Genomic DNA, 27001 nt, shown 5'->3' with positions numbered 1-27001 from the left:
GAAAGATTGCAGTATGATTTTCATTAACACAAGTATACGAAGATATAATAGTATTAATAATATGATGTGTGCGCCAAGCCTGTAAGTCTATTTGAAAGAGTTTCCCAACTTATTTGGAAAGAATCAGAATTTTCCATATGCTGTTTGTATTTTAAACCTCTTAAGACTGGTTGCAGTGGTGCTCTCCTGTGGTACCAGCTACTTGAGAGGCTGAGGTGGAAGGATCACTTCAGTTTAAGAGTTTGGGTCCAGCCTAGGAAACATAGTGAGACTCTGTCTTTAAAAAAAAAAAAAAAAAAGCCCGTTAAGGTGTATTTAGCAGTTATACATGTATCCTCATTATTTACCTTCATTTTGTGTGTATACACACACTTTGGATTTTAATTTTGTAAATCTAGTCCAGGGACACTCCTGCCCATTTCATACAGTTATGGAATATCACAGCCTGTAGACCAGATCATCTCGTCCTCTCGCATAGGGGAGGACTCTGTGTTCCAAGGAAGGTAAATGGTTTATTCAACATGCCTAGAGATTGCTGGGCTGATGTTCTCTTTCTCGTCTACTGGTAATCCTTTTCCTAATTAGACTGGATTCTTTTTGGCAAGATTTTTTTTCAATTGCTGTTACATAGCACAAAGGAAGTAAGACAAAAACTCTGTTTAATTTTGTAGGTAACTTGAGTGACTTGTATTTTATCTGAGTTTTATCAACTTTATAGTGTTTAGAAAAATTCCCTTAGACAAGAGGAGAATTTACTTTATCCCAAGTATGATGGGGAATTTTTTTTTTTTTTTTTTTTTTTGAGACAGAGTCTCACTCTGTTGCCCAGGCTGGAGTGCAATGGCACAGTCTTGGCTCACTGCAACCTCTATCTCCTGGGCTCTAATGATCCCCCAACCCCCGCTTTCTGAGTAGCTGGGACTACAGGTGTGCGCCGCCATCATGTCTGGCTAATTTTTTGTAAAGACTGGGTTTTGCTATTTTGCCCAAGCCAATCTTGAACTCCTGGGCTCAAGTGATCCTTCGACCTCGGCTTCCCAAAGTTCTGGAATTACAGGCATGAACCACTGCGCCCAACGGGGGAATTTATTTTAGTATTGTGAAAATGTGTGTTAGTTTGGACATTTGTAGACTGTGTTACATCCTATGACATATATTCTCCTCCTCCCCCAGCCTTTTGTTCAGTTATATATATTGCTGTTGTGGAGCTTTTAGCCGGTAATTAGATACATGAAAACCTTCTTTTTTTATTAGATATTTTCCAGCAGATGCCACCGCTGAGATGCTAGAAGAATGGCGACCTTTAATGTGCCCTTTTGATGTAACCATGCAAAAGGCCATCACTTATTTTGAAATATTTCTTCCTACCTCCCTTCCTCCAGAACTTCATCATAAAGGTTTTAAGTAAGTATATGCATATCTTGACAAATTTCTAAAAATACAGCAGGAAATACAGATATAGAAACTAGTAAAGCAATAACAAATAGAAAAATCGTTTTGCAAGCTCAGCCATTATTGTACTTCAAGTTTATTATACTTGAAGTGTGTTAAGGCTAAAACGGTTTTAAGATTGAAAGTAAAGAGATGACACCCAAATAAGATGAGGGCTTTAAGAAATTAAGAGAAAGAAAGAATTGTCAGAAGGAGTAATAACAGGAAAACAGATAAAAGGAGAAGGGCAGGGAAAAGGAAGTAGAAAATTGAAAACAATTGTTAAATAAGAATGGACAGTACTTAGTAATGAAGCCGAAGTTTAATTTGTGAGATCATATTTCTTAAATAAATCAGGAAAGGAATATTCAGACAAGAAATACTCCTTTGTTTTATTAAGTTTATAACTTCAGTATTGTTTTTTCTAGTTACATAGTTATCAGTAAGAATAATAGATTATAAAAAAGACAAAGCATACCTGGCATTGAACCACTTTAAAATCACTTGCTATTCATAACAACATTTTTCTTCTTTAGACTTTGGTTTGATGAATTAATTGGCCTTTGGGTTTCAGTGCAAAATCTCCCACAGTGGGAGGGGGTAAGTATCCGTTTTTCCGCTTTTCCTCCTATAGTTTTTTTTTTTTCTTTTTTTCCCCCCCATACTTTTTTAAGTTGGAGATAAATATTAATAGATCATTTGGTAAGTAACTTGAAGTTCCTTAGGACTGGCTGTTAGCCATGTTATGATCAGTTTCTTTTCAATTTTATATATTTTATTTGTTGTATTCTAACAAAAGTGTACATTTATTTTGGTTTTATCCATATTTAGAGTATAAGCATGTATTGTAAAACGCATAAAATGTAAGATCCTGTTGTTTGTTTTCTTTAGTACCTGTACTATCACGGTGCTGGGCATATAATGGATATTTTCAGCATATTTGTTGGATTAAAATTTCCTTTTCTATATTCATTGTGGATGGTGCTTTGTCATTTTTCTTTTTAGAAGCATTTTAACTGCAACTGATTTTAAATGTGTGACATGAATCAATTTAAATTTTTGAATTTAAATTGGTTTTTAAAAAAAACAAAGTCATAAACTATCTATTTAAGTAGATTGCACTAATGATTGCCGAAAAGAACAGATGGAGGAGGGGTGTGACTATGACACTTAAACAACAACAACAAATTTATTAACTTTGTCCTTTTTGTTTACTTTCAGCAACTAGTAAATCTCTTTGCTCGATTGGCTACAGATAATATAGGGTACATAGATTGGGATCCATATGTACCAAAGGTAATTAACATTTTGGGGAAAAAAAATTTTTAAAAATAAACCAGGCATGGGGTGGTAGGCGCCTGTAATCCCAGCTGCTCGGGTGGCTGAGGCAGGAGAATCTCTTGAACCCAGGAGGCTGAGGTTGCAGTGAGCCAAGATAGCACTATTGCACTCCAGCCTGGGTGACAGAGCTAGACTCCGTCTGGAAAAAAAAAAAAGAACATTTTGAACATAAATACAATAGCGCCGACAACAATTTTATGTCGTAAAGGAGAAAACGTTTTTTCTATGCCAATTCCAAGTGGCACATAAAATTGTCTTTGATCATTAGTAAAAACATATATAAATAATTTACAGGGCTGGGTCCAATTGCCTTTTCAAAAGGTAATTAGATCATATTAAGGTATGATAAATGTGTTTTCTTGTGCAGGATATGAACTATGAGTGTCAAAGTAATTTGGAAAGTACTAAGTGTATTATCGAGAGCATCGTACATTTGTACCTTCCAATGGATTTCGTGTATCGTATTTGGTTGCTCCTCTACAGTGTTGCCCACTTTTTAGATCACGTTGTATATTTTCCTAGAGTAAAATAAATAAAGCTAGATGTTCCAGGTGTATCTTCAGTACTATTTCACCTGCAGTAGAATAACCTGTGGAGCTTCAGTAGGGCTCATGGGGGATATCCTGGTGATTCTGATGCACACACTTACATTAGAGCAAAGCTGGGGAGCAGCTGAATGCAAATGCTCTGTTTGCTTTCGTTTGCGGTGTCTTCCTCTGTTGTTTGACCATTAGAAACTAATTGAGGAAGAGAAATCGTTTCTCCCCACCTTTGGGCCCCTACCTATTGGTAATGATAGATTTGGAATATAAATTTAATTTTATTATAATATAATTGTTAAGTGATTGACAAAAATACAAATTCTTAAGGAAAAATCAAATCACCATTAAAATTTTGAAAGGGAATGCAATCTGCTAGAAGATACTTGCATTTAGGTTGGTGCTGTTGTGCATGCTTGACATGGAATAGGAGCTCAGGAAAAATTATTTGTGCATTTGGGACAAGAAAGGAGTCAAAATATTTCATGTTTAGCCACAGTATGTTTTTGTCTTTTTATATTTAGCCATAAATAATCACATTTGTCTGTTCTTTGGATACATGGACACAACTGCTTTATGTCCATGTGCCTGTGACCTCAGAGTATCATACAGCACATCTGTTGATATTTATATGTAATTTTTAAAGAATAAAGCAAGTTACTAAATACTATGTAATTTCACTTAAAAACCCTTGTGATAAAATGAAAATATCTTCAGTAACACTAATATACACCACTTACTAAGTTAAAGAATTATTTTGATACCTGTAAATATCCTTAATTATTTTTTTCTTTTAAAAGATATTTACAAGAATTCTGAGAAGCTTGAACCTCCCAGTGGGAAGCAGTCAAGTGTTAGTCCCAAGATTTTTAACAAATGCTTATGATATAGGACATGCTGTAATATGGATCACCGCCATGATGGTTTGTAATACATTATATTTGTTTTCTGTAGTTTACCCCTATTTTGTGTTAACCTTACAAAAATTCTGGATAGTCACAGAAGTTGATAACAGTGGCTTGGTTGGTGACTTGATTCTTGGATATTTTCTGATGTAGCAAGCTCATGTTTATTAAATCCAGAATATAGTGGTACCATTTCTAAATCTCCCTAACCAATGGACATTATAAATAGAGTCAAAAATCTAGGGTTTTGAGGGATTCACAATGTGTAACATTTTTACTGTCCAGGAACCAGACTGGTAGCCCAAAAGACTTTCCCAAGGTAGGATTACAACTCGGGATTTGTATGTGCTTAGACTCCATTACTTACTCACTGTTAATGTTCACATAAAACATTGCATTGAACATAAAGCTTACTAACAAAGTAATCTTAGTGAAGGGAGAGATGTGAAGGATTACTTTGTTGACATCATTAAAGGAAAGTGAAGACATATTGAGCTTAGATTTCAATGTCATCTTCCAAATAAGAATATTAGAACAACTTCCTATTATAATTTTCTAGTTTATCATTCATATATTGCTTCTGCAGCTATTTCTTCGTGAATTATTATTCTGTTTTACACATTAGCTTGTTTCTGTGGAAAAGACAATTTTTTTTATTTAAAAGTTTACTTCTTAAATTTCATTGTAAGAAAAACAAATTTAAGCCCCCCTTGTTTTTGCCATTTTATTGTTACACAGAAAAATCCCATTTTTCTTAATCGGTAGGAGCAAACACTGAAGGATGTTTACTACCTTACATATGCAGTGAGTTGAAACTGGATTTTTGGCGGCTACAGAATTGGATAGTGATTAGTATTAGTTGTGGTGTGCGTGAATTTTGCTCTGCTTTCTCACACAGTTCTCACTGGCAACTTCATTTTGTGTTAAGTGTGAAAATGTGGCTGAGTGCCATGGCTCATGTCTGTAATCCTAGTACTTTGGGAAGCCGAGATGGAAGGATAGCTTGAGCCCAGGAGTTTGAGACCAGCCTGGGCCACATGGCGAGACCCTGTACAAAAAAACAAAAGTAAAAGTAAGCACGGGCATGATAGCACGTGCCTGTGGTACTAGCTCCTCAGCAGGCTGAGGTGGGAGGATCGCTTGAGCCTAGGAGATTGAGGCTGCAGTGAGCCGTGTTTGTGCCACTGCATTCCACCCTGGACGACAGAGGGAAACACTTTTTTTTTTTTTTTTTTTTGAGATAGTCTCGCTCTATCGCCTAGGCTGGAGTACAGTGGTGTGATCTTGGCTCACTGCAGCCTCCACCTCCCGGGTTCAAGTGATTCTCCTGCCACAGCCTCCTGAGTAGTTGGGACTACAGGTGCCCGCCACCATGCCCAGCTAATTTTTGTATTTTTAGTAGAGACAGGGTTTCACCATGTTGGCAAGGCTGGTCTCGAACTCCTGACCTCAAGTGACCTGCCCGCCTCAGCCTTACATCAGGTTTTTTATGCCTGATGTTAGCATTCTTGGTAATTTTAAAATGGTAATCTTAGTGATATATTTTAGTATCCAGGTTATTTACTGCAGAACAGTAAAATAGACTGTTTGTTATCCTAAGTTGACAGGCATTTTTTTAGTTTTTTATGTTGGTTCAAGTAAGCTGCCCTTATTTGTAGTAGAATATTTTGAGTTGGTTTGCATGAAGTTCATCAGGGAATTGTTTTTGACTCTTATTTAAAGGTAGAATTGATTTTTGTCAGCACGTTGACTGTAAACCGTATTAGTGATTTACATATAGGCTTGGGCCTGTTGACCTGTTTTTACAGTATGATGTGGGTACTGACATTTTTACCCTTTTATCTGGACAGGGTGGACCAAGTAAGCTAGTGCAAAAACACTTAGCTGGTTTGTTTAACAGCATCACATCTTTTTACCATCCTTCAAATAATGGGCGCTGGCTGGTGAGTAACTTCGTTTTGCATTATAGGGCTTGGAATTTTTAAAGATATGGTCATCCTTGACTATTGCCTATTGTGTGACCTGTAATACATTTTCTGTCCTTCATAGCTTTAGCTATATGTAAATGCTTACATTTAAATTAAATTACTGTGTTAGAGAGCATATAAGTTAAATAAATAATATTGATGTGGTAACTGTTGACAACATGGCTCATTTTTGCAAAAAAATGGTAACAAAAATGCCTTAGAAGCATAGAACCATCTTTTCAGTTTTATCCTGTGATCTGTTTTTGTTGTTTTCAAGTTGTCCAGTTAAAATGGCTTTCATGTAATGGAAAATTTATGTGCTAGAAATTTTTTTAGACTGGAATTTGAAACTCATTTTCATTAATTATTAGGAATAATTAATTGGTAACTTTTAATTCTATCTAGTTATGCTGTGCAGTTCTTTGTAATAAGATAATAATAACTGTTATTTTAAAAATCTTTTCTCGAGAAGCTAGAGAGCAACCATGAATATCTATGCGGGAAAGTAGAACCTAGTTAGAACTTTTTGCTTCTGTGTCCCCAGAACAAGTTAATGAAACTACTTCAGCGGTTGCCAAACAGTGTTGTTAGAAGATTGCATCGTGAAAGATACAAGAAGCCCTCTTGGTTAACTCCTGTGCCTGATAGCCACAAGCTTACTGATCAAGATGTTACAGACTTTGTACAATGCATTATTCAGCCTGTCCTCTTGGCTATGTTTAGCAAAACTGGTAGTCTAGAAGCAGCCCAGGCTTTGCAGAATCTTGCACTCATGAGACCTGAATTGGTAATACCCCCTGTACTTGAAAGGTAAGTGGTTAGTGGGAGTCTCAGCCACAGCTAGGTTTTTCTTTTGGTCTGTTCAGCTCGATTCTCTTTTCTCCTCTGTGGCTTCTGTTTTGCTTTTTCGGTGCTTATTCCTGTTCCTAGAGGAGAAGCAGGACATTTTAATGTAATAATTGGTAACTTGATAAAGGTTTATTGGAGAGAAAAAAATGGAAATGAAATGGGTAACATACATCTTTTGGATTATTCACACATTTTAGTTATCAAAATTATATGCTTACGAATTAAGATCTGGCCTTTTTTTTTCAGACCGAAATGTTGAGTGTCACTGAGGATTGAGAATATGGTAGTGAAAGTGGTTTTTGGATTTCTTTCATTTCTTAGAATCAGTGGTAGAGAAGAAAATTGTATTTATTATTTTCATGTATTATATATTCAGGTGTGCTGTTTTTACAGCGTAAATTTTATTTTATTCATTTTATTTTGTGTGTTGAAATGGTAAGGAAAACTCTTTACTTGCCTAGCCACTGTCACAGAATAGGCATGGTATACTTACAAAGAGAGAGACAGCTACTTTTCTTTTTTTTTGAAACGAAATTTTGCTCTAGTCCCCCAGGCTGGAGTGCAAATCTTGGCTCACCGCAACATCCGCCTTCCTGGTTCAAGGATTCCCCTGCCTCAGCCTCCTGAGTAGCTGGGATCACAGGCGCCCGCCACCACACCCAACTAATTTTTGTATTTTTAGTAGAGACGGCGTTTCGCCATGTTGGCCAGGCTGGTCTCGAACTCCTGACCTCAGGTGATCCACTTGCCTTGGCCTCCCAAAGTGCTGGAATTGCAGGTGTGAGCCACTGTGCCCGGCCTACTCTTAATTTTTTGAGAGCAGTTTTTAAAGTAATTTGTTCAAGAGCAAATTACTTAAGTTTTCTGTTGTACTTCTACTATCTGAAGCTTTATGATCTCTTTCTAAATGTTTTTGTCAAATATAGAGGAGGAATGTTAGTTTTTAGAACCCAGAAGGATCTAGCCATTGAGTTCCATAAAAATTTGTCCAAGGTCCCTAGTGGTAGAATTCAGACTATAGCCTATTTTCTGACTTACTGTTGAGACAGAATAAGTGTTGGTCATATTTACTTGGGGAAGGGTACCGTGTTCAAGATCTTAACCAAAATGGGCCTCCATTATCTATAATTTTCAGCTGTTGATGCTGCCTTACCTGCCCTCATTGCCATAAATACTCAATTTAGGCCGTACTTCATTTACCCAACTTCTCATATTTTTACATATACATCTTGGGTCGTTGAAACTCTCTCAGCATATAGAACTTAGTTAGGAAATGGAGTGGGGGAAGATAGGCGGTTTCCTGTCTGTCTTCAACCTCCAGTATTCTTTGCTTCTTGGCCTCCACATAGTGGCAGAAGCCAACAGTTAATGGCAGGTTCCCTGATGCTCCCTGGAGAGGAGGGACTTCATCTGTTTGCTCAGCTAACATTTTGAAGTTTGGAGTGTTTTTGATGTTTCTTTAGTTCCCCTTTGCTTTGTTATTTTCAGCTGATTGATTATGAATAGTGAGCTAAATTCTTAGTAGAAAGAACAAAGCTTATAAATAAATAGACCCATCACATTTTTCTTTAGTCCTAAAATTTTGGACAAATTTAATATCAGCCTATTAAGTGATATTGAATGCTTGGCCAAGATAAATATTTAATAGACCAAATTGACAATACAATGACATTTTTTGAGACTTTCAGTTGTAATTTTGTGCTGTTTTGAAGTGGCATCACCTTTTAAAATTTATTATTTATTTATTTATTTATTTATTTATTTATTTAGAGGCAGACTCTCGCTCTGTTGCCCAGGCTGGAGTGCAGTGACATGATCTCAGCTCACTGCAACCTCCACCTCTCGGGTTCAAGTGATTCTCCTGTCTCAGCCTCCCGAGTAGCTGGGATTACAGGTGTCTGCCACCATGCCCAGCCAATTTTTGTATTTTTAGTAGAGATGGCGTTTCACCATGTTGGTCAGGCTGATCTTGAACTCTGACCTCAAGCAGTCCGCCTGCCTTGGCCTCCCAAAGTGCTGGGATTACAGGTGTGAGCCACCGTGGCCGGCCAAATATTTTATTTTTAATAAAGGCAAAACTTTTTTAAAACTAAAAATGTAGAAAAAAAATTTTAGACACTTAGTTTTACATCTCCAAGAAAGCCTATGTTAAAGAGTTTGGTATGTTTTCTCCATTAAAAAAAAAAATAAGCAGCTAGGCTGGCTCACGCCTGTAGTCCCAGGACTTTGGAAGTCTGAGGAAGATGGATTGCTTGAGCTCAGGAATTTGAGACCAGCCTGGGCAGCATGGCAAAACTCTGTTGCTACAAAAAAAAAATACAAAAATTAGCCGGGAGTGGTAATGTTTGCCAGTATTCCCAGCTACTTGAGAAGCCAAGGCGGGAGGATTACCTGATCTGGGCAATGTGGAGGCTGCAGTGAGCTGTAATCAGGCCACTGCACTCCAGCCTGGGGCAGAGTAAAACCCTGACTCCAGGGTTGGGGGTGGTCAGGGGAAAGAAAGAGTGGAGTATCTGTAACTTGTTATTCCACTGACTGACCATTAGATTAGTATAACATAGATTAGGATGGCTGAAATCATGCAGTATCTATCAGTTGATGTTCTTTTGGGTTTTTTTGAGACAGAGTCTTCCTCTGTCGCCCAGGCTGGAGTGCAGTGGCATAATCTTGGCTCACTGGAACTTCCGCCTCCCAGGTTCAAGCGATTGTCCTGCCTCAGCCACCCGAGTAGCTTGGATTACAGGCATGCACCACCACACCCCGCTAGTTTTTGTATTCATAGTAGAGACAGGGTTTCACCATGTTGGCCAGGCTGGTCTCAAACTCCTGACCTCAGGTGATCTGCCTGCCTTGGCCTCCCAAAGTGCTAGTGTTACAAGTGTGAGCCATCACACTCTGCCCTCTACCAGTTTGTGTTCTTTTTTCACTGTGGAATTGGCATGGAAAGAGTTGGTAAGGTAGCAGGGGACTGGGGACATGTGCAATAAATAATCTGTGTATCTTTCCTTTGTGTACAGTAGTGTCTTCCCTTATTGGTGAGGGATGTGTTTGAAGACCCCCAGTGCATACCTGAAACCATGGGCCGTACTGAACCCTATGTATACCGTGTTTTTTCACATACATGCATACCTGTGATAGTTTTATTCATAAATTAGGCACAGTAAGAGATTAACAACAATCATAAAATAGAACAGTTATAAAAATATATTGTTCAATGTAATAGAAGTTATGTGAATCTGGTCTCTCGTTCCCAGGACACTGAAATATTTGGTTAACCTTTGTTAACTGAAACTACGGAAACTACAGATAACGGGGCTACTGTAATTCTGTTAACTTTGATTGCAGATTTTCACTCTGAGTATTTTGCTGACTGTAAGCCTTTAAGTCAAAGTGCAGTTTATGAATTTATTATATTTAATATATTATGGTATTATGCATATCTGTGATGGAGACTTTAAAAATTCTGTTTTCAAACTGTAGAACGTATCCTGCATTAGAGACATTAACAGAACCTCACCAGCTCACAGCTACTTTAAGTTGTGTAATCGGAGTAGCCCGCAGTTTGGTATCAGGAGGCAGATGGTTTCCTGAAGGTCCTACACATATGCTACCTCTGTTGATGAGAGCATTACCTGGGGTGGATCCAAATGACTTTAGTAAATGCATGGTGAGTATGTTGGTGATTATACACTCCATATTTAGGTAGGAGGCAAAGTAACTTCTCAGTGACAAAAGGTTGGAGAAGTTTGTGCATAAGCCTAATATAAATATGAAAATAAATGTATAACTTAATTATTAAAGTAACAGTTATTTTACTTATTTGTTTATTTATTTATTTATTTTGAGACGGATTCTTGGTCTGTCACCTAGACTGGAGTGCAGTGGTGCGACCTCGGCTCATTGCACTGTGATCCGCCTCCTGGGTTCCAGCGATTCTCCTGCCCCAGCCTCTTTGATAGCTGGGATTATAGGCACACGCCATCACGCCTGGCTAGGTTTTGTATTTTCAGAAGAGACAGGGTTTCACCATGTTGGCCAGGCTGGTCTCGAACTCCTGACCTCAAGTGATCCACCCGCCTCAGCCTCTCAAAGTGCTGGGATTACAGGTGTGAGCCACTGCGCTCGGCCGACAGCTAGTTAATTATGAAGAACTTTACAGTGTTCAATTCTAAATGAGGAATACCCAGAAAAACTGTTGCGGGATTTTGATCAAGATAATTTATTGTAGTTCATGGTATACTTGTATTTCTGAATTAGAATTATGTAATATTGAAAATCCTTTGTATCTTTCCACAGATCACATTCCAGTTCATAGCAACATTTTCTACTCTGGTGCCTTTAGTAGATTGTTCATCTGTACTACAAGAAAGAAATGACCTCACAGAAGTAAGGGTATTTTATGGTTATAAAAGGGCTAAGATGTTGTAATTATTATTGTATATGCATAGTAACACTTGACAGTTTAGAAACGACTTTGGAAGTAAAATTACTAGTTTGTGACTAGAATGGTATATATGGAGGGCCGGGACATCATTGGCAAGAGAGTCTACAGAGCACCCACGACAGGAGGTGGCTCAAAAATAGGCCCTTTCTATAGACTTCTGACATCTGGAGGTGTATTTCAGTTTTATGTCACTTTTCAATGTTTTGTTAAGCAAAAGATGGTGATATTTTATTTTTCCATCATCTTAGGTTAGTAATAAATCTGTCCAAGGGATTGACATCTAATGAAGAAAGATTTTCTTCATTCATTTCTGTCTGGCTCTTTCAAAACTTTTCTTTTCTTTTCTTTTCTTTTCTTTTCTTTTCTTTTCTTTTCTTTTCTTTTCTTTTCTTTCTTTCCTTTCTTTTTTTGAGATGGAGTCTTGTTCTGTCACCCAGGCTGGAGTGCAGTGATGTGATATCGGCTCACTGCAACCTCCACCTCCTGGTTCAAGCAATTCTCCTGCCTCAGCATCCCGAATAGCTAGGACTACAGGCCTGCACCACCATGCCTGCCTAATTTTTTGTAATTTTAGTAGAGATGGGGTTTCATCATGTTGGCCAGGCTGGTCTCAAACTCCTGGCCTCAAGTAGTCTGCCCGCCTCGACCTCCCAAATGCTGATATTACAGATGTGAGCCACTGTACCCAGCCCCCAGAACTATTTTCTTTATTGCAAGCATGTCGCCCAGGCTGGAGTGCAGTAGTGCCATCTTGGCTCACTACAGCCTCTGCCTCCTGGGTTCAAGTGGTTGTTGTGCCTTAGCCTCCCGGGTAGCTGGGATTACAGGCGTGTGCCACCACACCTGGCTAATTGTGTGTATGTGTATTTTTAGTAGCGATGAGGTTTTGCCATGTTGGCCAGACTGGTCTTGAACTCTTGACCTCAAGTGATCCGCTCGCCTCGGCCTCCCAAAGTGCTAGGATTACAGGCATGAGCCACAGTGTCTGGCCAGCTACCGTGCCCAGTCGTGAGCATGTTGTTGTTTATATTTTTTTGGACATTCAGGTAGTGAGAGACTAGACTTTGCATATATCAGCAGTTTGAAAACTGAATTTATATTAAAGATAGCTGTTTGACTTCTGTATTTGGCCGTTGTAAAATAACATTAATTGCTTCTTTCTTTGGTTCCTAGAAAGTACTAGATCAAGTTGTTCTAAATTGATAGTCTAGTATGGTGCTGTTTCTCATAGTACCCAATATAATGGTTTAGCGTAGATGCATTTGGCAGGCAATAATTGAATTTTGTTAGTTCAGGAAAAAAAAAAACAAAGGCTATATGTAATCTTTCTCCATATTGGGATATTATAGGTGGAACGAGAACTTTGTTCAGCCACAGCTGAATTTGAGGATTTCGTCTTACAGTTTATGGACAGGTGAGCTTGTAACCCACACCAACGTTTAGCTGAAATTCTAGAAGATGACTCTTCTATGCCAGAAAGTTTAGTTTATTTCTGCATTATAACCTTTATTTAGCTACTACTGGTGCTTCTGAAGTTATAAAAGGATAATCGATTTGTGAACCATGTAGAAATTAAGTAGCTATCACTTGAATAGTTAGGACAATAGAGAGTTACCTGATCACCACCAAAAATGTCAAACCAGATTTTAGTTGCTGAAATTATGCTTTGTTTGGATTATTTAGATGCTTTGGACTTATAGAAAGTAGCACATTGGAGCAAACAAGAGAAGAGACAGAAACTGAGAAAATGACACACTTGGAGAGTTTGGTCGAATTAGGTCTGTCTTCTACGTTTAGTACAATCCTCACCCAATGTTCCAAAGAAATATTTATGGTAAGAACATTGCTGCAAAAAATAAACTTCCAGCTTTTAAGTTTCATTTGATGTTTTAAAATTGACTTCAAGTTACTTTGTGAATATCATGCAGTTTATCATTTACATTCATAGTAAAGTTTTAAAGAAATGTGCAGTTGCTCATTATTTGCAAATTTCATATTTGCAGATTTACCTGTTTGCTCTAATTATTTGCAACCCGAGAATCAAAGCTTTTGCGACTGAGAAAAATTCAGTTACTTAAGTTTGATCTCACATATGCCATGTGTTCTCAGCTGAGAGCAAACAAGGCACTCTGCCTTCTTTTTTTTTTTTTTTGAGATGGAGTCTCGCTCTGTCGCCCAGGCTGGAGTGCAGTGGCGCAATCTCGGCTCACTGCAAGCTCCGCCTCCCGGGTTCACGCCATTCTCCTGCCTCAGCCTCTCCGAGTAGCTGGGGCTACAGGCGCCCGCCACAACGCCCGGCTAATTTTTTTGTATTTTTAGTAGAGACGGGGTTTCACCGTGGTCTCGATCTCCTGACCTCGTGATCCGCCCGCCTCGGCCTCCCAAAGTGCTGGGATTACAAGCGTGAGCCACCACGACCGGCCTCATTTTTGACATTTTTAAACAGCAGAATCACCAATAAAAAGCACAAAAATGTAAAAAAGTGGCATTAAATAGATCGCAAAGGGGACAGTTGTTTAAATGGAGCTGGATATAAGAAGGCAGAGTGCCAGGGCTGGGCGTGGTGGCTCACGCTTGTAATCCCAGCACTTTGGGAGGCCGAGGCGGGCGGATCACGAGGTCAGGAGATCGAGACCACGGTGAAACCCCGTCTCTACTAAAAATACAAAAAAATTAGCCGGGCGTTGTGGCGGGCGCCTGTAGCCCCAGCTACTCGGAGAGGCTGAGGCAGGAGAATGGCGTGAACCCGGGAGGCGGAGCTTGCAGTGAGCCAAGATCGCGCCACTGCACTCCAGCCTGGGTGACAGAGCCAGACTCTGTCTCAAAAAAAAAGATAAAATTTAAAATTAAAAAATTAAAAAATAAAAATGTCAAAAATGGCTCCCAAGAGTTTAGTGTTTAAAGGGGTTGAGGGTTCCTAAGCATAAGAGAGTTGTGCTGTGCCTAATGGAAAAAACACTGTGCTAGGTAAGCGTCAACAGGCATGAGTTACGTTGCTGTTGACTGCGGATTAAATGTTAGTGAATCAACAATATGTATTAAATAGGTTGTCTGTAAACAGAAACACACTTAGGATTATGTATTGATCAGTTGATGAAAATGTTGTCACCATAGGTTCACAGGAACATAATCCTGTATTTCTCCTGGGAGCAATGGTTCAGTATTTGCTAGTTCAGTGGTCACAGCAAATTTATAGAACATGACTACCATGAACAACAACAAACAACTGGGGAGGGAGGGGGGGATAGCATTAGGAGAGATACCTAATGTAAATGACGAGTTAATGGGTGCAGCACAGGAACATGGCACATGTATACATATGTAACAAGCCTGCATGTTGTGCACATGTACCCTAGAACTTAAAGTATAACAAATAAAAAAAAGAAACAACTGTATTTTTTAATTTTACAATTAAAAGCAGTTACTCAGCTGAGTTTTAGAAATCACTTATGACATCACTCCCATGATAGAAATTAAATCCTAAGACTAACTGATGGATTAGAAGTAGTTATCTTCATAAGACATTCAGTAAGTATTCACTTATTCAATATTGGTTGGTACTTATTATCTGTAATGTGGTACCTATTATCTGTAGCCTTTAAGACTACACTTTATTTTCATTTCTGTTTCTTCTCCCATCGTCTGTAATTATCACTTAAATATGTTAATCCTAAAAGCCAAACTGCCTTATAGCTGGGTGAAATAAATATTATGATTATGTTAGTATAAAGAAATGAACACAAATCATCTCTTGTTTAAACAAAAAGAGTTGTTTATACTTTTCAGTATTGTTAACCCAGGTGTAGAACTCATTCTTCCATTGAGCAAGTAAATTAAAGTTTTGTGACATGATTGTAAAATAAACAGACTGCTTCAAGTCTTTTAGGGTAAGGATAGATGTCTAGTTTGTAGTTGTCAGGATGACAAATTATATTAGGTATTCCAAAAAATTCCCTTTGTTATATTCAGTTAGCCAGAAAGATAATTAAATTGCATTTGCTTCCACCAGGTATAATTTTATGTGTAGGGTTTCTGTCGCAAGTAAAATCTTGTACCTCAATTTTTTTTTCCCACTCTGTCACCTGGGCTGGAGTGCAGTGTCACGATCTCGGCTCACTGCAACCTCCACCTCCCGGGTTCAAGCAATTCTCATGCCTCAGCCTCCCGAGCAGCTGGGACTACAGGCACACACCACCATGCCTGGTCAATTTTCGCATTTTTAGTGGAGACAGGGTTTCGCCATGTTGGCCAACCTGGTCTTGAGCTCCTGATGTCGAGTGATCCTCCTACCTCGGCCTCCCAAAGTGCTAAAATTACAGGTGTGAGCCACCACATCCAGCCAGTACCTCAAGTGTTCCGTTCAAGTTAGGATCGTGGGCAAAGATTGTTCTCAGACATGAATGTAACATCATTAAACAAATTCTTATAAAATCAGATGGTTAAAAATTGCCTATTTGCTTATTTTTGGAATTGTCTAAATATATTTATCATTTTCTTTTATGTTCTATAAGATGTTTAATTTTCTTAAAAAATGCTCATTAGACATTTTCGTATCATAACAGGTGGCCCTTCAGAAGGTTTTTAATTTTTCTACTTCCCATATATTTGAAACAAGAGTAGCAGGTCGCATGGTGGCAGACATGTGCCGCGCTGCTGTAAAGGTGAGTTTATTTTTTTGAACTGATGTATTAATGACTCAACAATCAACTAGTTTACGTGGTTAATTATTTCAGAGGTGCTTGTATGCTTAAAACACATAGTTCTTTCAGTAGCTGCTTATTTACAGCCTTTTGTTGCCACTGAAAATATAATCTTGTATGTATTTGCCTTTCAAAAAAACCTTACTTATACAAATACATTTTCAGTGCTGCCCGGAAGAATCTTTGAAGCTCTTTGTTCCCCACTGCTGCAGTGTTATAACTCAGCTTACAATGAGTAAGTCATCAGGTCATTATTCTCTCTTTACAATTTTGGATAAGTTTTTTTCTTGGTTTCTAAAACTCTGTTAATGACAACAGATTCTTTTAGCTTCACAATATTTTGATTGGCAATTTGGGGAGAAATTGTCTCCAAAAAAGATATCATTCAGGTTGGCAGTAGCTTAAAAATGTTACTTTATTAATATTCTTATACAACAACCATTCAGAGGTTACCTTCAAAAATATCAGTTATTTTGTGAGATATAGAGGGGCAGAAGTCTTGGTTGGTGTGTTTATTTTCTTGAAAATTCTGTTTCTACCTCCTTTTGGAGCAAGCTCAGCTTCATGAAGAAGAAATAAAAAGTCTTCCTAAAAGAGGTTTTCCTCAGCTTTTGGAAATATTAAATAGAAATATTTTAAAATGCTGTATTTAGTTGAATGCATAGTTTTTTCCCCCTTAATAGTATTTTGCTGTTTTTAGATGATGATGTATTAAATGATGAAGAGCTAGACAAGGAATTACTATGGAATCTTCAACTTTTGTCTGAGGTATTGTAAATCTTTGGAATAAGAAACATGACTGTGAAAACATTGACTTGCTTTTAGGATTTAGCTCTTTCTGACAACATGACTTTAAAACACATGAAAAGTCAGAGTTTTGGAAATTTGATGAGGCTTCAGAAAATCAGAATGTGTCATACTCTTGTTGTCAAAGGAGTGGTATAGTTGATCACTGCATTTTCAGCCATCTACTTAGTTTTACCAGTTAATTCTAATATGGGTAACTCATTAATTGAAAAAGTTGACCAGATTTGGGAATTTTTTTGGTCTACACTTTAAATTTGGCCATCAATCAAACTTCAGTTTTCTTTTCTTTTCCTTTCATTTTCTTTTCTTTTTTCTTCTTTTTGTCTCACTCTATCGCCCACACTGGAGTGCAGTGGCGCGATCTCGGCTCACTGCAAACTCTGCCTCCCGGCTTCACGCCATTCTCCTGCCTCAGCCTCCCAAGTAGCTGGGACTACAGGCATCCACCACCGCACCCGGCTAATTTTTTGTATTTTCAGTAGAGACGGGGTTTCACTTTGTTAGCCAGAATGGTCTCAATGTCCTGACCTTGTGATCTGCCTGCCTCGGCCTCCCAAAGTGCTGGGATTACAGGTGTGAGCCACCGTGTCTGGCCCAAACTTCAGTTTTCTTTATCAGTTTTTTCAGAAGTTTAATTAGGGCCGGGTGTCGTGGCTCACGCCTGTAATCGCAGCGCTTTGGGAGGCCGAGGCGGTCGGATCACTAGGTCAGGAGATTGAGACCACCCTGGCCAACATGGTGAAACCTCGTCTCTACTAAAAATACAAAAATTAGCTGGGCATGGTGGTGTGTGCCTGTAATTCCAGCTACTTGAGAGGCTGAGGTAGGAGAATTGCTTGAATAGAATAGACCTTTGAAAGGGATGTTACTATGGTGCATGAAAGCTTAAGCTCAGAAAATGTGTTTGATTTTAAAAAGAATTAATTATTAGAATGCAGTTAAAGTGACAATCCTAAAATTAATTAAAGTCATATAGAGAAACACTATTTTAGACTGTGTTAGTGGCCAAACATTGAACTTTGCATTAATGATTGGTTCTTGTTCTTTTAACCAAAATATCTTCAACTATTTTTTCCTCTTTTTAGATTACTCGAGTGGATGGAAGGAAGTTGCTTCTTTATAGGGAGCAGCTTGTAAAGATTCTCCAAAGAACTCTACATTTAACCTGTAAGCAGGGTTACACTCTGTCTTGTAACCTTTTGCATCATCTTCTCCGTTCTACCACACTTATCTACCCTACAGAATACTGCAGTGTGCCGGGTGGCTTTGACAAGCCTCCTTCTGAATACTTTCCTATCAAGGCAAGCATTTTCAATACTTTAGGATTCAGGAATATGTTGATTTTTTGTTTTAAGGGATTCAAAATGTTATTTTTTCTTGCAAATAAAGATGTTAGTTTTTTTATTTTTAAGATAAATTATTAAAACTATTATTGGAATATGTGAAACTTGTGCTGTCTCACTTTGCATGGAACTGAAACTAGTTTTCTTTCCTATTGATATGTGAAACAACTTGGTATATATTCCTTATCTAATGTCTATAGTTCAATATAGTTTTATTGCTAAAGTAAGCCTCACATAAACTCATCATCACTCTTACAGTATCACTCTTAGAACAAACTCATATTATAATGAGTACTCTTCTGGGAGACTTTTTTCAGGAGTGATAACAAAGAGGCAATAAGATGTTGTTTTCATGCTACTTTTTTGTATATCATTTGCTACCTTAGGTTTGGATTATGTTTACATTTTCTTTTAAATTTAAAAAATTGTGTATATATATGTAGGTTTGTTGTTGTTGTTTTTAATTTCTCAACTTGCTGAGTAGATGCTGTTCTTTTCTAGGACTGGGGCAAACCCGGGGACTTATGGAATCTGGGAATCCAGTGGCATGTTCCTTCTTCAGAAGAAGTGTCTTTTGCCTTTTATCTTTTGGACTCCTTTCTTCAGCCTGAGCTCATCAAACTCCAGCATTGTGGGGATGGAAAACTTGAAATGTCTAGGTTGGTTTTATTTTATAATTAGAGTTATTCAGTTGCAGACTAAAGAAGTCTTTCGTGGCTTTATCTGTGGCATATCTCATGTATTCATTTTCAATTGTGTTTTGAAAATCTGCTATACATGTACTTAGAAAATCATTTAATATAATGTTGTATAACAGAAAATTTGACAACACTTAAACATTTTAAACCCAAAAATTGTAGGTTTCTTTTTCTATTTTTTTTTATTACCTTCTACTTAGCAGTTTCACTTGTCTTTTGGAGAGTTTGTATAGATATGCCTCCTTTGAAAGGAATGCCTGTTTTCCTAGACTCAGCTAAGATTTTATTGGGTTCTCAAAATGTTATTTTAAGAATTATTTCTATGAGATTTTTTTTTCCGTCTCCCACAGGTATTTAACAAGAAGTAAGTATTTGAAACATTAGACTTTCATAGTTTGAAAGTTTCTAAAATAAAAGCAAGAAAATTGATGTGTCAAACACCAGAAATTTTTCATAAGCAGATTTAGGAATGGGCTTGGAGAAAGAAGTGTGACTGACTAACATCAATTCTGTCGTACTCTGAACTGCTTTTTGGAAGTAAATGTTTAACTAGTCCCATTTTTAAAAGATGGAATAAGCTGGAAGATCTTCTGTAGCAATATTTCCTCTTTTTGTTAGTGGCAGTGGTCTTTGGTAAAACGATGCTTAAATTAACAGTTGTTTCACTAAGGGCAGTTAATTATTGTTACTTGTGATTATTTAGAGCCTGTTTAAATGTAAGCAGGCATAGTGTTAGCAATAAATATATATTTAATTGTTCTTCACTGTTAAGTTGGTAAACTGAAGACATTTGCTATTTCTTCCTTAATCACTTATATCCCCACATGACAAAACTTCTGTGCTAGGCTCTAGCAGGCTTATTAAATAGGGATTTGGAAATATGAAAATGCCTTTTTTTTTTTTTTCTAGAGATGATATTCTACAGAGTCTGACTATAGTGCACAACTGTTTAATTGGCTCTGGAAACCTCCTACCTCCGTTGAAAGGAGAGCCAGTTACTAACTTGTAAGTAAAAATAACTATTTTCCACTTTACATATTTTTTAAGTCTTAGTCACTTAATGAGTTACTGGTTTGTTGTTATTATTGCTGTTATTTCTGTATCACTTTAACCTTTTTATTTGTCACTGTTAAGGTCAAAAATACCAGAGGTACAATTTAGGTTTATAAACCTGAAGGCTTTATTCAGATTTTCACATGGTACCAGGATAGAATAACGTTAGGTATTAATTTTAAAATATCAAATGTGGAGATATTAAGTTAATCTGTTAGTTTACTGAGTTAATTAAGATAAATACTGTTCTTTTAAAAAGGAAAAATACTGCTTTCTTTTGTCTGTAGCAAATGTTGATTTAGGATTTTGTAGCAAAAAACTTTTAAAAAAAAAGATTTCTTCAATCTTACTCATTATGATTTTGAATTGGTTTTATGATTTTTTAAGTGCTTTTCAGAGTATTATTACTTCGAATGAATAGCTAAATTGAATCCATTGTTAATTCCGCCATTTAAGGTGAAAAAAAATTAAGTTAGAATAAAATCAGCAGAGGCCCAGTGTGGTGGCTTATGAGGCAGGTGGATCTTTTGAGTGCAGGAGCTCGAGATCAGCCTGGATGACATGGCAAACCCCTGTCTCTACAAAAAAATACAAAAATGAGCTGGACGTGGTGGCGCATACCTGTAGTCCCAGCTGAGGTGGGAGGATTGCTTGAGCCCGGGAGGCAGAGGTTGCAGTGAGCCGAGATCATGCTGCTGCACTCTAGCCTGGGCAGTAGAGTGAGACCCTGTCTCAAAAAAATTTTAAAAAAGAAAAAGAATAAAATCAGCAGTATATATTAATTTTAGTTTAATTATTAAGTAGATAGATAATAATTTAAATATACTAAGATCTTTTTTTCAATGTCAATATCTTGTTACTAAGCAAGTTAATGAAATTACGTGTAAATCACATTCAAATGAGTAAGTGCCCTCTCTTCCCTCTCAAAAAACACAAAGGGGAAAATGATTTACTGATTTTGCAACAAAAATGTTAAAAAGCCTCAAGAAGTGGTTTCAAAATGTGGCTACATATCTTTCCCATACTTTGTGTAGTCATTGTTTGGAGACATGTATTTCCCATTTTGTTCACTCCAAAAACTGTTCTTAGGCATTGAACTTTTTAGATTATTAAGTTTAAGAAGGAGAAGTTAGGGTCATTTCAGGTAAGGAAATCTGTTATAAGTGTGTCTAGGAATTTGCCGAATTCTTTTTAAAGAACTTTTGTTTTTCATTAGTTTTGTTGTTTGATATAAGAGCAGTTGTACCAGTATTCATTTTTGTTAAAAAAGATTGATTTTGGACAATATTTAAAAATAAGAGGCTTCAAAAATTGTTTTGATTTTCACCTATGATCTTAACAGTGTGTAATACAGTGAGAACTTGACCCTTTTATGGCAGGCAAAAAGCTGTTTCATACTAAATAAACTTTGCACATCAGCAAATTGAGTTCTGCTTGAAGGTGTCAACAATTAGAATTGTGGTCATTTAATCCAATAATTTATCTAAGAGCAAAAGCATGTATTTTTAATGTTAGTAAATTTTTAGTACTGAGTAATCATTAGGATGCACTGCTGAAGGGTCAGCTAAAGAGGCCAAGGGATTTTCCTTGCAGTACATATCAGCCTGTATCTCGATGCCATGTACACTGTAATAGTGAATTAAAGCAAAAGGCTTTATCCTTTGAAATAAATGTGCATCATAACAAAAGCTTCATATATTTGATTATTATAAAGCCAATTAGATTTTTTTATAATGAAGTGCATTTTAATAAGGAAAAGAATATATTATGATAAGCTTATGAATACCATATGATACAGACTATTAGTTTATATTACTATATATTATAAGCTATAAAATTGATCCTGAGTATCCTTTTATCGGCTTTTCCCAGAAAAGTTAAAAAGGAAAAGATAAATTTAGCCTGAAAGGTTTTGTGTTTTAGCACTTGCACATTTAGAGTGAAAATTTAATGTATTAATATAATGAAATAATAAAAATCTATATTAAATATATGTATGTTTATATATTTAAACATATATAGATTAAAATATAAAATGCTTCCTGATATATACTTAATATAATGAAATAAAGCAAAACTTCAATTTTTAAAAATAATTGAATAATACGTATTTTTAGGGTTCTTTTTAGTTACATATATCTATGGGGGATAATGATTGTATAAAGTAGAATTAAGAATAAATGAACAGGTCTTTGCCTTTGAATTGCCAAAAGAGGGAGTTTTCAGTCTTCCTTTGACTTTTACAAGTTATTAATAGAATTGTATTTAATTTATAACTAGCATTACCTTCAGCTGAAACTTTATTTTGGCAAAGTATAGCTTTTTACGTTTATTTCCTATGTGTAACATTTTTACTTTTTTTTAACAGATGGTTAATCTCATAAAGTACCATAAAATAAAATAGCCTTTAAAATTTCTAAAATGCTTACTTTAATATAGGTTAGTAATTGTTCAAATCTTCTAAATCTAAATTGATTTGAAAAAACTAATACAGTAATTCCAATAAATGGTCCCATTGTTCTGTGATACGAATTCGTACTGCCTGGTGTGAAGAATGAATATCTGTAGCATAATTTATGGTGATTATCAGCAGATCAATTTGAAACTAGTAGAGAAAGAGAATTAACTTAGCACATTAGTTGCTCCATAGGAAATGGGAAAATATACTAGGTCAGGGAGAAAATGAAACACATAACTGTAATGAATATTTTAGTGTGATGTCTAAGATGTCTGAGGAAAGTATCTATTGTTAATAACAGTTTGGCTGTGGTATTAGGAGACAGGAGACATTATGCATTTTCTGAAATACCAGACCAGTTTTTAGAAGCACATAGCAATTCATAAGATTTTTTTTTTTTTTTTTTTTGAGACAGAGTCTCACTCTTTTGCCCAGGCTGTAGTGGTGGGATCTCAGCTCACTGCGACCTCCACCTCCTGGGTTCAAGCAATTGTCCTTCCTCAGCCTCCTGAGTAGCTAGGATTACTGGCATCCGCCACCACACCCAGCTAATTTTTGTATTTTAATTTTTTTTGAGGTGGAGTTTTGCTTTTGTCACCCAGGCTAGAGTATAATGGCGCTATCTTGGCTCACTGCAACCTCTGCCTTCCAGGTTCAAGCGATTATCCTGCCTCACATTCTCAAGTAGCTAGTATAGCAGGCGTGTGCCACCATGCCTGGCTAAATTTTTTTTGTATTTTTAGTAGAGATAGGGTTTCACCATGGTGGCCAGGCTGGTCTCGAACTCCTGATCTCAAGTGATCCACCTGCCTCGACCTCCAAAAGTGCTGGGATTATAGGCATGAGCCACCACATTCAGCCTCATATAATTCTTTTTTTTAAACATTTAAACTTATATGAATCTTAGGTAAAATTCTAGCTGCTATAATTTTTTTTTGTTGGATTACTCAGTATTAAGATTGCCGTGTGTGTATTAGTAGTCTTTGTCTTCTGGAAGAAAGAGTACAGTGATAAAAAAACAAAACAAACAAAAAATCCCTAGAAGCTTAGTTTACTTCTTTTTTTTTCTTCTTCTTTAAAAAAATAAATAAATAAAGACAAGGTCTCACTATGTTGCCCAGGCTGGTCCCTGAGCTCAAGTGATCCTCCCACCTGGGCCTCCCAAAGTGCTAGGATTACAGGTGTGAGCCACCACACCAGCCTGTTGTTTTTTGTTTTTTGTTTTTTTTTTGAGATAGGGTCTTGCTCTGTTGCCCAGGTTGGAATGCAGTGATGCAATCTTGATTCACTGCACCCTCCATCTCCTGGGTTCAAGTGATACTCCCACTTCAGCTCCTGAATAGCTGGGACTGTAGGCGTGGGTCACCACGCCCAGCTAATTTTTGTATTTTTTGTGGAGATGGGATTTCGCTATGTTGCCTAGGCTGGTGTCAATTTCCTGAGCTCAGGCAATCTGCCTGTCTCCACATCCAAAAGTGCTGGGATTACTGGCAGGCATGAACCACCACGCCCAGCCAAAGCTTAGGTTACTTTTTAGTTTTCCTGTGAGAATATCCAACTTAGTCCTAATAGGGTATGTGGGATGGTCTTAAAATCTCATTGTTCAGGGAAGTGGCTACTAAATGGGAAAACCTGTCTTCTGTGCTATATTCTTATATTAGAGATTGACAAAAAATAAAAAGCCAAGTCCTAAGCATAAAAGTAAATGATCTACCTAATGGTATCCACTTTGGGGATGCCATGTACCTTTGGGCCTTTAGCAGTATAGGTTTACTAAATATCTTTTTTTTTTTTTTTGAAACAGAGTTTCACTCTTGTTGCCCAGGCTGGAGTGCAGTGGCGCAATCTCAGCTCACTGCAACCTCCGCCTCCCAGGTTCAAGTGATTCTCCAGTCTCAGCCTCCCGAGTAGCTGGGATTACAGGCGTGTGCCCCCTATGCCTGGCTAATTTTTGTATTTTTAGTAGAGACGGGGTTTCACCATCTTGGCCAGGCTGGTCTTGAACTCCTGACCTCATGATCCACCTGCCTCTGCCTCTCAAAGTGCTGGGATCACAGGCGTGAGCCACTGCGCCCGGCCACTAAATATCTTATACTTAACTATAAACTTTACAATTTCAAAGGATGGATATAATAAAGTAATTGTGGGTAATTAAGGGTAAATTTTTTCTTATTTCGTACCATTGAAAACAATTTGAATTTTTAACAGTTTTGTCAGATATCACAGGTTGTTGAATTAATCTTAAAATAGGACCTATTTTGCTCTTGGAACCTTTAGATAATGTTTTAAGAGAAATATTTGTGGTATAGTTTATACTCATAATTCTACCTTTATAGATGTGGAAGTTGGATTATGTCTTTCCAGAGTCACAGGAATTCTGGACCCTTGCCTTTAATCCTGAAATCATCATTAATTTTTCCTTTTGCAGTCCATTCTCTAAATAATCTTTTAGGTCTAACCAGCTATCACAGGATGCAAAAAACTAACATCTAAAAAACAGGGTTACTCAAGGTAGAGGAGTCATTTTTCATCTCAAAATATTTCTTTACTTTGTGCCCCCTTTCCTCTGATAGATTTATTACGTCATTTTTAGTTAAATCATCCTTAGGATCTCAACTTCTACTAACTTTTCACTGAGAGAAATTCATACTTAAGGTCTAATAGTGAGACCATTTCATTGATATGTGAAAGGATGTGTTGCTTATGCAATGAGGGGCAGGGCTAGCTAACGTCTCTTGGCACCTCCAGGAAACTACCCAGCTCTGCTGGGGGAGCTGCACACAGAAAAGGAAACAGTTACTACTCCACGGTGAGTAACCCTGTTTTCTCCTTATTTCACCTTCTGACTGTTTTCATTTATTTTTAAAAGCTTGTGTGTCAGACTTGGAAGTAGTTCCTGTTTTCAGAGTTAATTTAAAATCTAGCAGCATATAAGATTTCTCTTTACTTAGCAACTCTTTGTTCACTTGGCAGGATAAGAGCCAGGTTTTCATTTGTGTTTATAGTTATTATTGCTACCTAGGATTGAATTGGATAATAGAACACAAAAATAGGCCTAATTGTCTCTTGTGAAACATTTGTCCTTTGATGGAAAAAAAATGTATTAGTGGCTTGGTTTTACATCCTTTATGTTTATTTTTATTTGGAAGGGGAAGGGTTATTGGGAAGATAGGATGTTCTTTCACTTATACACAGGAAGAATTTTATATTATTGTTTACAGCTGTTTCATGACAATTCACCCAGCCTTCATTTACATATGTGATTTGTATTATATATTTTGTTTTTGTGTTATTAGTTATTTCTTTTTCACCATCCCTTCTTTCCTACCAGTGATTCTTTTCATAGTCTTTCTCTAATCGTATCTAAAGAAGATTCCCATCTAGTGGTATGAATACTATAGTTGTTGAAAATTCATAGGTCTTTTTTTAGTGGTACAAATATTTTAATACATTTTACTATAAGTTAGGTGGCCTGGTACTATCTAGAAGCTATGAAGCAGATTTAACTTTATTATTATTACATAGAGGGTGTTATTTACAGTATATTGTGCTGGAATTACTTTTTTGAATTGTATTGTTCCTTAGGTTAAATGATACTATGGTTTGTAAAATGAACTAGTGAATGAGTAGGATGGATTTCACATGAGGAAGGGGGAGGTAGTGATGGAATTTGATTTAACTTACATATTGTTACTGTAGCTTTTAGTCAGAATATAGATCTGTAAGACAGTGCCTTAAGCCTATTCACCTAAGATTATGTGCATAGCTAAAAGCTACCAGAACAGTTTTATATATCAGAGATTACATCCTGGGCACAACTAGATCTATAATGTCACAAAGAGATACAGTCATAATATTTTACTTGGGTAATGGATAGAGATTTCTTTTAGTAAAAAATCTTCTAAAGATCAGTAGAGGTAGGGCACTATGGCTCATGCCTGTAATCCCAGTGCTTTGGGAGGTGGAGGTGGATTACTTGGGGCCAGGCGTTTGAGACCAGCTTGGACACCATAGTGAGACCCTGTCTCTACCAAAAAATAAACAAATTAGCTGGCGTGGTGGTGTGTACCTGTAGTACCCGCTACTGAAGAGCCTGAGGTGTATGTGAGTCCACTTGAGCCGGGGAGGTTGGGGCTGCAGTGAGCCATGATCGTACCATTGCTCTGCAGCCAGGGTGGCAGAGGGAGACCCTGTCTTGAAAAATAAATAAATAAATAGCTACACTTGCTGAGAAGCATTTATTGTAAATCATGTTAATCCAGTTAATTTTTGGTAGGCAAGAAGAGATCAAATTATGGTGGATAAGAATAAATAAAAGCTGTAATGTATACTACCCAGATATGTCCTATATATATATAGTCTTTTTGGTGTAGTTAGGGGATTGGACCCACAGCATACCAAAATACCTTCATACTCAAGTGCCCCAGTAGGCCCCGTAGAGCTTGCATACACGAAAAGTCAGCCCT

General features: G+C 37.1%; 1 protein-coding gene across 3 annotated transcripts in view; it reads left to right on the top strand.

Moving 5' to 3' along the window:
* PSME4 (proteasome activator subunit 4) overlaps positions 1–27001 on the top strand; it is a 114388-nt gene that overhangs the window by 34272 nt on the left and 53115 nt on the right. For all 3 annotated transcript variants that reach the window (XR_004033313.1, XM_030827575.1, XM_030827576.1), the window contains 16 exons: positions 1255–1404; positions 1968–2031; positions 2653–2727; positions 4112–4234; positions 6067–6159; positions 6728–6993; positions 10513–10699; positions 11329–11418; positions 12826–12890; positions 13160–13310; positions 16039–16137; positions 16342–16411; positions 16877–16944; positions 18069–18284; positions 18828–18985; positions 19934–20029. Coding sequence is in view for 2 of the 3 variants with exons in the window: in XM_030827575.1 (XP_030683435.1) it covers positions 1255–1404; positions 1968–2031; positions 2653–2727; positions 4112–4234; positions 6067–6159; positions 6728–6993; positions 10513–10699; positions 11329–11418; positions 12826–12890; positions 13160–13310; positions 16039–16137; positions 16342–16411; positions 16877–16944; positions 18069–18284; positions 18828–18985; positions 19934–20029 (1971 nt within the window). In the remaining variant the exon portion in view is untranslated. The remainder of the gene's footprint in view (positions 1–1254; positions 1405–1967; positions 2032–2652; positions 2728–4111; positions 4235–6066; positions 6160–6727; positions 6994–10512; positions 10700–11328; positions 11419–12825; positions 12891–13159; positions 13311–16038; positions 16138–16341; positions 16412–16876; positions 16945–18068; positions 18285–18827; positions 18986–19933; positions 20030–27001) is intronic.

This window comes from Nomascus leucogenys, chromosome 14, assembly GCF_006542625.1.
Source record: "Nomascus leucogenys isolate Asia chromosome 14, Asia_NLE_v1, whole genome shotgun sequence".
In the NCBI taxonomy this organism is placed as follows: domain Eukaryota; kingdom Metazoa; phylum Chordata; class Mammalia; order Primates; family Hylobatidae; genus Nomascus; species Nomascus leucogenys.
The sequence above is the reverse complement of the archived record's forward strand: the minus strand, read 5'-3'. Positions and strand labels throughout refer to the sequence as shown.